Here is an 11,951-nt window from a genome sequence, read left to right on the forward strand (position 1 = left end):
CACACACACACACACACACACACACACACACACACATGCACCCTCCTCACATACTGCACAGGAATAAGATGGAACTTTAATTTTCTAAAATTTAATGCTTTTTTTTTAATTTAGTGGCAAAATGTTGACAAGTGCTAAAATTGGGTGATGGGTAAAATGGGGACTCATCACATTGTTCTTCCTATGTCTTATTTCGTATCAAATTTCTTGCTAATAAAATTGTTTATTTAAAGAATTGTGGATGAAGGAGAAGAAGGACAAAGCAGCCGATTGCCTGTGTGCAGAGTGATATGCAAACTGGCACCAGGGTGTGTGTGAGCATGGCCTTCCCAATTTCCCACACACACGTTTGGGTTGTTTCCAGTCTCCTGTGCCCAGCAGGGCTGTGTGTGGCTGTGGAGCTGCAGATGGAGGCTTCCAGGCCCCGATCTTCAGGTCTATTGGAAAACAGTCCCAGAAAGTCAGATAGAGAAACTGTTTTTCTTTGGCAACCGCAGACTTGTACATAGAGGGGCTGCACAGAGATCCCTATCCCTGAGGGATCCAGGTACCATGTGAATGCACAACGGTGCTTGGGCTCTGGCTCAGGTCTTCCTTTTGCCACTTATTAGTGACCCCAAGCATGCTGCTTTATGTTGTGTGCCTCAGTTTCCTCATTAGTAAAAGGGCATATAACATTATCTAACTCCTGGTGTTTGCTGAGAATTGACCAGGGGAGAGTACCTGAGGACAGCTCTACTGTCTCCGGGGTGCAGCCATGAGCTTTTGGTGTATATGAATTCCAGTCTGATTTGCACGTCTGTTTCTGGACAGTGGACATGCAGAATCCAGTTTTCCAGTTTGGGCCCCACCACTGTGACACTGCAGTGTAAAATGGGAACAAGGAGCAACTGATGAAGAAAAGAACTGGATTACCACGAATGCTGTTAGGAATCTTTGCCGATCTGCATCCAGAGCCAGGTTTAAACCACAGGCAGGGTTGTAACCATGGCTTTGAATGCTGGTCTCTGTCCGGCGGCGTGCTCTCAGGTGAGCTCCTCAGCTTCCCGGAGGTGAAAGGAGGAATGCAAAGCTCTGGCCTCAGCAGATTGTTAGGTGGGCCCACAAGCTGATGACCTGTGTGGAAAGACCTGGGTGTAGTGGGCTTCCCCAGCATTGCTCTCGGGATTATCATTACAGTATTATTTGTGGTTATTCCTGATGATAGAATGAGGTGCTGCCTAAAATCCTAGTGACAGGCACAGAGGAAGTTCTTCAGAAAGTGTCATCATAAAGCTGATGTCAGTGTGGAAAATGGAAAGGTCCCCTCGTGTGGATAGCTCGAGCCCACCCTTGGCCCTGTTTCCAGAGGTTCCACCAAGGCTGCTCAGAGCTCTGTCTGTGACCCCCTCACCCTCTGCCGGCCCCGTGCTGGTCTCTGGGATGCCATGGCCCCTCCTTCTGCATTCCCAGGTGACAGCCTCGCCTCCCTGCTTCTTTCCTACCATCATCCATGGCCCGAGACACGGCCAGAGAGCAAGCAAACAGGTGCCCGTCAGGGACAGGGAGTCGTCTGGATCAGGAGGGTGAGGAAACCAAGAAAATCTTCACCTCTAGAAGGAGGCCTGGGAACCAGACTGAGTGTGAGCGAGCTGCTTTGAACCACAGAAGAGACCTGAGAGAATCAATCAGTTCCTCTGGGTCTCTGTGGGACAAGTCCAGAGCCTCAGCTCCTCTCTGCGATGTCCCAGCCAGGTCTGATCCCGAGATGCCCCCACCCCTGACTGCCCACGCGGTCTCCTTTGCTCCCTACCCTCTGTGAGGGGACCTGAGCTCATTGTACCACTGGTGGGCTTTGTCTCCTGTCTGCTCTCCATGCACAGGCTGTGCTTCCTGAGGCTGGGGCTGCAGAGGCATGGAGTGGAGGGTCTGGGGTCTGGTTGGAACCCGGGGTTAGGTTCTCTTCAGTTTCTTCTCCTTGGCAAGCTTTGTCTGCTCTGAGCCTCGGTTTCTCTTTCTGTAAGACGAGGATAAGATTCATTTCTGCCTTGTAGGGCTGTTGCCAGAATGAAGGAATTTGGTATGTGTAAAGTGCTTAGGTCAGTACCTGGCCGGTACTGCTGGGTAAATGCTGGCTGTCATTACTGTTGCGGTTGCCACCTCTGTCCCCCTCTGTGTCCTGTGGATTTGCCAGGTGACCTTGGTGCTTGACTGTGCCTTCTTGGCGCATCCTCAGATGGTCTCTGGGTGGGGTCTGTAGCACTGGAGCTGGGTCCCCAGGTGTGCCCACTGTGTCCTTATCTCTTACCCCACCCCCTTCAGAGCTCCCAGGGGCATTTATGTCTTTCTCTTTCCATCCCTCTCTCCTCCCTGGTCTTCCTCTCCCCGCTGCTGTTTCTTTCTTCCCGTTTCCACAGTTGTCAGCATCTCTGACTCACTCAGGGCTTGGTTTCCGGTGGAGGAAAGCGTGGCTTACTGCTCAGAGGCAGCCAGGGATCCTGGGTTGGGGCCAGGGCTCCTCCCAGCCTGTGTCTCTTGGCTGGGGACAGGTGTATGTCCTCGTGTGGCTTCTGTGTCATTTTCCACGGGACTCAAACTGTGTTCTGGGTCCCAATCCCATCTTTCACAGACCTAGGAACATTTCTTTCATGGACACTAATGGTTTTGCCAAGTTTCCGTCCTTGACAAACAAGTCACTTGGGTTTGCACTGGGCTGGCCATGTGTGACTCATGCAGGGTCCCAAAGGACAGAGGCCTCAGGCTGTGATTTCAGAGTAGCCAAATGTCAGGAGCCTGGGAGGCCTCGGATGGCACGGCAGGCTGTGGACTTTAATTGTCTTTTGTCCCCAACAATTAGAGACCTTCAAAAAGCATTCAGCAAGAGCATAACTGGAAGATTGTTTATGTATAAACAGGGCTTGAAAGCAAGCCCAGAATGGATCACAATCACCCTTATGTAAGACATGCATGGAGATGGCATGTGGCCATCGGGGTTAAGCCAGGGCAGCTGTAGGGGGAGCCTGACCTTCACCTTTATGTTGGTGCCCAGTCCTGGAATCATTAGGTTGGTCACTGCCTGGGACACCTTATGAGAAAGCCAAGATAGAAGCTTTTTAGCCTGGTGGTGCTGGGTCTGAGTGATCTAGCTACTTACCAAGCACAGTGGCCGTAAGCAAGCCTCTTCACCTCTCTTCACCTCTCTGCCCTCCTCTAAAAGATAGGAATAATAACAGTACTTCGCAAGAGGGTAGTACTGTTATTATCCCTATTATTGTCATTCTAACTTGAGACAAAACTGGCTATTTAAAACACATTTATAGAAGAAGAGTGAGTTCAATCATTACTAATGATTCCTACTAATGGTCAATCACCATTTTGGTGACCTGAGCAGGATTTGGCCTCAGTGTGTTGGTAAACCAAATGCACCATAATTAAGCCTCAGGATTTAACTACTCAAAGTGGGTTGAGTCAGAGACAGACTCTTGCATCCTGCCTTGGCAAAGAGCTCTTCTTCTGTCATCACCAGAATGTTACCAAGTCACATGGCCAAGGCTAAAACTACATTTCCCAGATGACCTGGCAGGTGGGAGTGACCAAGGGCCTCACGTAGAAGTGATGGGGACAAGTCTCTGGTTATTAGGGGATGGTACTTGCTGGTTGTTTGAGGCTATCTGCCTGAGCAGTATGTCTTAGGGAGGGTGGAACAATAATGCACTGAATTGCCTGGCTAGAACTGCTAGTTGCAATACAAATAGCAAGAGCAGACATTGTTGTCTTGTTCCTGCCCATAGTGGGAACTCAGTCTTTGATCGTTAAGTGGGAGTTCAGCTGTGAAATCTATGGGTGCCCTTGATCAGGCTGAGGGAGTTGTCTTCTATTTCCAGGTTGTCGAGTAGTTTTACCACGAAAGGCTGTCAATTTTATCAGGTGTCTTCTGTATCTGTTGAGACGATCACGCGTGTTTTGGCCGTGTTATCATGGTGAATTACACTGCTTTTCATGGGTGACCATTACAGTGTCTACTCAGCTTACTGGTAAGCTAATGTCTGAGCAAAGATCTACTTACAATGCTTGGAACTAGTGTCTCTCGGTTTTTGCTGTGGAACTGCCTGTGTATGGGGTATACCTTCAACACTTGGCCAGGAAGTTGGCAGCTCTTCACTTCCGGTTTGTGGACACTCTGACGATCAGATGAAAGTGAGAACCGAGGGCCTTGTCATATCTTTTCCGTGTATGCGTACAGCTCTGCACACACACATGGACATCTAGAGTCTCAGAAATATGCCAGCACTTTGCAAAGCTTCTATGAGCCACTTATTTCCCAGATTTTTTTTTTCTTTTAGGTTTTTGGTTGGCATGTGGTTTGTACCAACTGTGATTCACTGCCTCATGCAGGCAGGAAGCAAATCGATGTCTTCACCCAGACTTTTCACACCAGACTGGGTTGAATAAAGTCAAATAAAGACACCCTCGCCAGTGGCGCCATCCACGGGTCCACCGAAGTACAGTAGTGACAGTTCTTTGGGCACGAGGCTTCAGAGGAGCTTCAGCATTGTTCTGTCCCCTCCAGGGAGGCAGGGCTCCTGGGTTTCACCCTGATCAGGGGCTGCGGGCTTCCAAGGCTAACTCAGAGCTGAGGAGCACGGTATGGAAATATGGTGCACTAAAATGCCCTGGAACTCTCTGTTCTTAAGGAGATTCAGCCATTTTTATTGAATGCGTGTTCTTTAGATTTCAGCAAGGGTTTGCTGAATTTCTAGAATTCTGAAAAACTTGATTCTAGCAGTTTTGCTAGTTTTTCCGTTACTTTCCTGAAATAGTGACTCTTCCATTCTGGCTGCTATCCCCATGTTTCCCTGTATTCATGAAAAATGAGTGTGAATATCCCCTTTTGATGGTGATGTTATGAAGTTCCCCCTTTAAATAAATTTATGTGCTAAAAAAAAAGTGAGCTGAGAAAGCCAGTCTAAAAGTCTATATACTATGCGAGTCCAACTCTACAGCCTTCTGGAAAAGAAAAAACTAGAGAGATGGTAAAAATATCAGGGGAACGGAAGGGTAGGAATAAATAGAGGGAGCACTGAGCACTTTTTAAGATAATGAACTTATTCTGTAGGGTATGAATGGGGGATTCACATGCACATCAAAATGAAGAGGAAGGTATACCACATAAGGTGAGCCCTAATATATAAACTATGTATATAAGCTATGATAATAACCAATGATATATAGTTATATATAGCATATATAGCTTATTATAATTATATACCTTATATAGCTATATAAACTATATATTATACAATTTATATAAGCTATGCCATTTATATAATATACAGTTTCTACAATATGTATCGCTTATATAAAATATATTTATATATTATATAACATATATAGTTTATATAACTGTAGCTTTGTTAATAATAATGGGCCGATATTGTTTCCTCAATTGGAGCTCATGGACCACATTAAGGCAAGATGCTAATAACAGGAAAATATGTACAGGGAGGAGAGGGGATATATGAGAACTCTGTACTTTCTGTTCAGTATTCCTGTAAATCGAAAACTTATTTTTAAAAAATAAGACCTATTAACATTTATTTTGAAAGTGTTTATTTTAGAAAATATCTTCGGTATGGAATGGTAGGTGGTAAAAGAGTGTGGTAAAAATCATGTGGGAGGTATGCAGGTGATTGGCATTTGGGAGGCGGGGTGAGAAATACGGGGTCGCTAAGGCAGGATAATGAAGAAAAGAGCTAAACTCGAACAAAAACCAAAAATATTTTATTAACAACCTGAGATCTGTTGGCACTGGCTGTGCTCGACCAGGCCCAGCTGGTTGTTGGTTTTTTCTGGTGACAAGGTTAGGAACAACATGGCAAGAAGCAGGAGACAAAGGCAGCGAGATGAGAGCCATCCAACACCGGAGATGGACTGGCCAGCAGAGCTCATGGGGAGGACGGGGAGACCGGGTGGACTCGCATAGCCCCAGGCAAGAAGCAAGAAACGTGGGCTGTCCAGTCCATAAATTGGAAGGTGCAAATCTTTCAGCTTCCTAAGAACAGTTACAACCACCCAACGCTGCCTATGTGTGCCCGGCTGCTGCCGTGGACGGAAGCCGGATGCGGCTGGGAGAAGGGCTTGGTGACTCCGAAGCCCAGGGATTTCTTGTCTTCTTTCCACGATGTTTAGTTTTGTGCTGGGTTCTTTTAGGAACACCAGAGCGGGCCAGGGGTTCATCTCCTAGGGTGGACAGCTGACCCTTCACTTCGAGCTAGACAGAACCCAGGAAGCGGGAGGTGACTTCGCCATAGCACAGCAAAACTGGGTCCAAGCTCTGCACTCGCCCAGTGCCACAGAACATTGTCCACTCACGGAATCACCCTTTTCTCTTTTGCAAAATGTCTGGGATCCTTGATCGAGCCTGTTAGTGGCAGACAGCAGGCGCTGGATAGACATACAGGGAAAGGCCTTCCAACCTTCCCTTGCCTTGGGTACAGGCAGTGCATTAGTCGGTTTTTCTGTTGCTGGAAACAATACTCACACCCACAACTTGAAGGAGGAGAGGTTTCACTTAGCTCACAGTTCCTGAGGATTCAGTCCACGGCTGGCCGTCAGCAAGGCAGAATGTGGTAGAAGTGCGTGGCGGAGCAGGACTGCTGAGTTCCAGATGGCTGGGAAGCGGAACAGAGGATCAGTGCCATCCAGGAACTGGGCCGGGGACCATACAGGGAAGCCAAAATCACGCCTCCATGACTACCCAGATGCACTCAGAAGTGTGCACCATCAGGAGCAGACCCCAAAGCCGATCAAATCGACACCACCCTAAGCACCACGGGCAGGGACCATGTTTTTCTACCTGTGCTTCCCGGCGGAGGTCTTCAAGGAAGGAAGGATAGAGAGTGAGGGAGGACGGTCTGCATGGCTCCTACTTCTCCCTGAGCTCAGCCTACTACACAGGGCCCGGCACCCAGGAAGCTACCACTCCTTCCTAAGCACCCACGTCTCTCTTAATAAACAACAGGTACCAAGTGCAGGGAGCAGCCTCAGGTCCCAAGGGGCTTACCTTTGGCGGTGGTAAACTCTTGAGGGTGGGGGTCCGCTGGCACCCAGGGCACAGGGCCATTCCAAGGCGTGAGTGGTAGGGGCCTTGACGGTGTTCTTTTCTTTTGTCTTGCAGCCCCAGAGCCTGACTTTAATGATTCTGCTCAGAACCATTCCTCCTACTTTCTGTCTGATTGCAGACACCTGGTGAGGCCCAGTCCCCAGGGAGTCTGGCTTGCAGGAGAGTGGGCTGGCCAGGCTTTCGAGGCGAACTTACAGTCCTTTGATGTATTATTCAGCCTGGGTACCAGTGAATGCCAGACACACATCCATCCTCTGCTGGTCCCCCCACCTAGGCCTCGGCTGTATTGGAAGAAAGTGCTAAGATCTAAAGGGATCAGTCTGCCTTTGTCTCATTGTAGCCTAAGTACTTGGCACCATTTTCTAGGAGAAAAGTTCTTCCATAATTGACTGATTCTGTTGTTTGCTGCTCTCTTGCTGGTTGTAATCACCTCTATGCCTTTCGCCTTAGGGGGAAACCTGTCTCAGCAGCAGGTAAACATAAAGCCTGCCTCAGACTTCCAGCAGTATTGTGTCCAGGTCTGTCTCCATGTCTGGAGGGAGATGTGATCAAGATGGAAATGCCTTGGAAAAAAATCAGCAGTGATGGCCAGGTAGTGTCACCAGGTACTGGTCATAAACAGGATGGGCGAGATGCTCAGAGAAGGAAGCTGGGGTGTGTGTGCGTGTGTGTGCAGGGTGCTGAAAGAGAAATCGGAGCCCAGACCCAGGCTGTGCCTGCTGCCTCTAGGCTGAGGTGACTATGGTCAGGTCACCAAGCCCCATGGTGCCCAACCAGCAGCTGAGGCTCACAGTGAGGTGGTCCTGCCCACCCTGTCCCCACCGTAGAGTTCTTACTCAGAATAATCCTCTGGGATCTTTGGCACCCTGCGTGGGCCAGGCTGCTTCAGCTGTGGGCTCTCAGCTCGGTGGCTTAACAGCTGTGTGACTTTGGGAAAGCAGCGTCACCTCTCTACTTCTTTGTTTCTTCATCGATGAAAAAGGCTCATTATATGGGGTGTGATCAAAATGTGCAGTGAAAGAGTAAATTTCTTAAGAAGTCACAGCAAAATGCCCATTGCCACGAATCCTCCTCAAAATCCTGCCCCTCCCTTCGAACGCACTTATCCCCCCATCTGTGCCGCTTTCTGAAGCAGTCCTAGGATTTCTCTTTACAAAGTGTGATTGAAAACAAAGGTGAATGCGGCTGCCAAGTGCCACGCGGTGGAAAGGCAGCGCCTACAGACACGCCAGCATGTCCTCGTCCACCTTGGTCACCGGAACTGCCACTGGGTGACTTCTTAATGTTCTCCAAGTCAAAGTGCCCATGACAGGTGAACGTTTCGAATTGATTCGGGAGGTGGAGGCAGCCATGACGTTTCAACTAGAAATTCAAACTGGGTGCGGAAAGTAGCAAGTGTGATTGAGGTAAGCGTGTTTGAAGTGAGGCAGGGGGTATTTTCGAGGAGGATTAATAGCAATGAGTGTTTTGGGGTAATTTTTAAAATGTAAGCATTCATCTTGTCTTCTGATCACACCCTGTATCTTAGCTCTCTCTCTCTCTCTCTCTGGGTGCTGAGGGTTAGACAAACACATCTATTCAGGACAGGCAGTGTCCAGCGTAAAGTGAGTGCTCACTGATGTTGGCTTCCGTAATTAACAGCAGTATTAATGCTACCATTTAAAAGTGTGGCCAGGTAATATTAACACCTGCTGCACTAAGCCAGGGTCCTGACACCACTCTGGTCTAGTCTAATCTTCTCAAGGCCAGAAGGGAGGTTTGTTTACCCCTCAGGACACCAAGTCTCCAAGGATGAAAGAGTACGGCTGTGATCTGAAGTTCTTGTCCCTCCTCCTTCCGATGTCATGAGTTTTGCTGGTCTCACCAGAAGCTATATGCTCAAGGAATGTTAAATACTGGCCCTGGGGTTCTCCACCACCCGAGACCATGAGTTTGGGCGCCAGTGAGGGGACGCACACCGGCAGCAGCCCTGTGTCTGGAGTGGGCTTCTGCCCCCTCTGCTCTATCTGCTGGGGCTTCCGAACTTGTCTTATTTCTGTGCAGTGGTTTTTCCTCCATCTCCCCCATCCCATGACAACAGGGTCCCTGACACAGAGCGGGTGCTTGTGGGTGACTCAGATGGGCCTGGGTGAGCCTGGAGCCCGGGAGGGCACGGGCCAGCCCCACGGCAGGGCAAGACTGTGCTGTAGGTGGGGCTTCTACCCACTGCCCAGCCCACTGTCCTCTCCTGTGGCCCCAGGACCCATGTGAACTCTGCCTTCCGTGGGTGCGGCCCAGGGCACCAGTTCTGTGTATCTGTGTTTGTGTTTACGAGGAGGAGTGTGGAAAGTGCGCAGAGAGAGGTATCCGGTGTTTGACCCCGCCCTGTACTCCTCCCCATGTCAGTGCCACCCGGGGTGCCCAGGTGAATGTGAAAGTGGAGCACTCCGCTGATGGGCTGAGCTACTCGATGCTCAGTTACGCCTGCTGTTCACCCCGAGCTGGCCAGTCCTGCTCCCTGGCAGAAGACCTGTGCCTTCAGGCCGGGGTGGGGGCAGTGGCTTTGGTGCCCCCCGAATTGCAGCTTCAGCAGGGCTTCTGTCCTCAGTCGTTTCCGGTCCCGCGCCACGCGGGTCATGGTGGCCAGTTCTGAGCACGTGTAAACCGAGTGGCCCAGCGTGGAACCCCCAACAGTGCACTCGCTAAAGTTGACAGCGGCCTTGTCCCCCCACCTCACTCCTGTCATTTTCCAGATGAAGCCGAGTCTACTTTAACCCCCAACTCCAGAACTCAGAGCCGCACAGGCAGCTGACAGTCCCACCCCTGTGATGTCCCTCTCCTGCCCTCGGCTCTGCGCTGCTCTCTCGCTCCCCACCCTGCCTGCCTGATGAATTGTCCTAATAAGACACCGGAGGGGACACCGGTCCCCGTGGCACGGTGACTGTGCCTGCCTCTGCCTCCACAAATCACTGCTTTGCTGCTGGCTCTAGGCCCCAGAAATCCCACAGGTTTGAAAAAATAAATGACAGCATCCTGCTCTGTCCCCAGCTCTCCTGGCAAATATTTCCTCATGGGTCCCTCTGGACAGGAGCCTGAGCGCTGGTGCCCGGCTTGTCCTGAGGCGCCCTCCCTGGGGGTGACCTCACACCCAGGACGGTGAGACACACATCAGGCTGAGTGCGGCCCTGCCCTCTGCAGCTACTCCTCTCCGGAGTCCCTTTCCAGTGGCTCCTTGTTGCCCAGATAGTGCAGACCCCCCTCCTAGAGTCACATGGGCTGTCCCAGCTCCCAGAGACTGTGTGACCTTTTCACAGTGTGGCTCCGATCAGGTCTCTGCAGGCCTGAAACTTGCCAATTCCGGTGTGCAAACCAGAATCCTGGCATCTGTCTCTGTCCTGCGTGTCTGATGCCTGGCGCTGGCCCTGTCCTACCGACCTCCGAGCAGCTTTCTCTCTGTCTCTCTCCTCCCCTAGGGCCACCCCTGGGCCTGGCCTCATCCTGGAGAGACCCCATGGCTCTGTTCCTGTTCCTTAGAGCCGACAGCTCCCATTCAGGACAGGTGCCTCTATCTTACCTGTGCCCAGGTCTGAATCTCCTCTGAAGCCACCTTATAGAAAGGAAAGAAACTCTTCTTTTCAGCAACAATTTCAGTTGCATTTTTTTTTTACTTTATTGCTTTGTTTCCTTTATTAATATTTATCTTCCCCACTGGACCAAGAGGGCTGAACACTGAGCCACAGGTCCTGCAGCAGAAGTTGTGACAAGGATTTGGAGTCTGGTATGGCTATTTGGGACCAGCAACTTCCAAAAGAAGTCTGAGAAAAGGAGGAAGCGGGAATGGGCTGTGAATTGGCCAGCGGGGAGCTCTACACAGGTCCTGTCCATTAGAGCCCAGCCTGCCTCAGCCACCCTGCTGCCCCGGGAAGGGTGACCTCAAGAACAACACAGTTCTTCCTCGAAGTGGGGCCAGGGCACATCTCCCAGTGTGACATGCAAGGGTCACCGAGTTCTACATCCTCAGGGCTTGGCAGAGGGCACAGAACCAACCCAGGTGCCCCCATTCCCACAGTGGATTGGGGGCAGTGGCTTTCAAGTCACCACAGGGCACCGATGGCCTTGGACGTTTACAGGGGATGAGTGAACAAAGCCCTCCAAGCCTGTATTCTGGGTCCCCGATCCACTCCCAGCTGCCTAAAGCTGATAGCAAACAGTTTTGTGGTTGATTACGGCTCTACACCCATGTCTGCCCCTTTGACAGGAAGTTTCTACATTTCAGATCCATCAGCTCCTGTGTCCCAGCCCCAAACTGATCTGGATGCAGCAGCGGTCCCGTGCCACCGCCGACCAAGCTTCCTGTCCTCTCAGATGTGGCAGGAGTGCCGTCCGTCTGTCCGTCCGTCTCTTTCTCCCTCCCTGCGAGGAGCAGAGTGGAGCAGACGTGGGTTCCAGCTTCCCTGCCTCTCCTCTTCACCTTGCTCAATAAAGACTTTTCCCTCCCCAGTGAGACATCTCTTATTAATGTCATGGCCAGCTGGGAGGAAGGGAGGCGCCTTCTCCAAGCCCAGACCAAGGGCTCAGGCTCCCCCTGCCCCCTCGCCCCTGCGGCCCCCAGCAGGACTCTGAATGCACAACACCCCCGAGTGACATTAACTGCCCCATAGCATTTCCCACGGTCCAGTAATAATGTTTACAAAATGTGCAATGGAGAAATAAAGACCTGGCTAGATTATGGCCAGTCATAGAGAGGGGCAGAAGGAAGGGGGCCAAGTTGAAAACAAACACTGCGATGAGTTGGTAATTCCTTCGAGGTGAGTGTTTCTACAAGTTAACTTTTAAACTGTTTTCACTAGCCAGTTAACTAGTTCAGGAC

The 11,951-nt window shown here is 50.6% G+C and overlaps 1 protein-coding gene and 1 long non-coding RNA gene across 2 annotated transcripts in view; both read left to right on the forward strand.

Moving 5' to 3' along the window:
- LOC104865318 overlaps nucleotides 1-1,959 on the forward strand; it is a 39,424-nt gene extending 37,465 nt beyond the window's left edge. The window contains exon 6 of the long non-coding RNA XR_781102.2: nucleotides 814-1,959. This is a non-coding gene — a long non-coding RNA (uncharacterized LOC104865318). The remainder of the gene's footprint in view (nucleotides 1-813) is intronic.
- A 3,441-nt stretch (nucleotides 1,960-5,400) lies between these two features.
- LOC104865320 overlaps nucleotides 5,401-11,951 on the forward strand; it is a 7,683-nt gene continuing 1,132 nt past the window's right edge. Inside the window, exons 1-4 of the mRNA XM_033766974.1 lie at nucleotides 5,401-7,000; nucleotides 7,157-7,227; nucleotides 7,553-7,707; nucleotides 11,358-11,581. Coding sequence (XP_033622865.1) covers nucleotides 6,824-7,000; nucleotides 7,157-7,227; nucleotides 7,553-7,707; nucleotides 11,358-11,581 — 627 coding nt within the window. The 5' untranslated portion in view covers nucleotides 5,401-6,823. The remainder of the gene's footprint in view (nucleotides 7,001-7,156; nucleotides 7,228-7,552; nucleotides 7,708-11,357; nucleotides 11,582-11,951) is intronic.

This window comes from Fukomys damarensis, unplaced genomic scaffold, assembly GCF_012274545.1.
Source record: "Fukomys damarensis isolate Sample0158 unplaced genomic scaffold, DMR_v1.0_HiC HiC_scaffold_22, whole genome shotgun sequence".
Classification (NCBI taxonomy): Eukaryota; Metazoa; Chordata; class Mammalia; order Rodentia; family Bathyergidae; genus Fukomys; species Fukomys damarensis.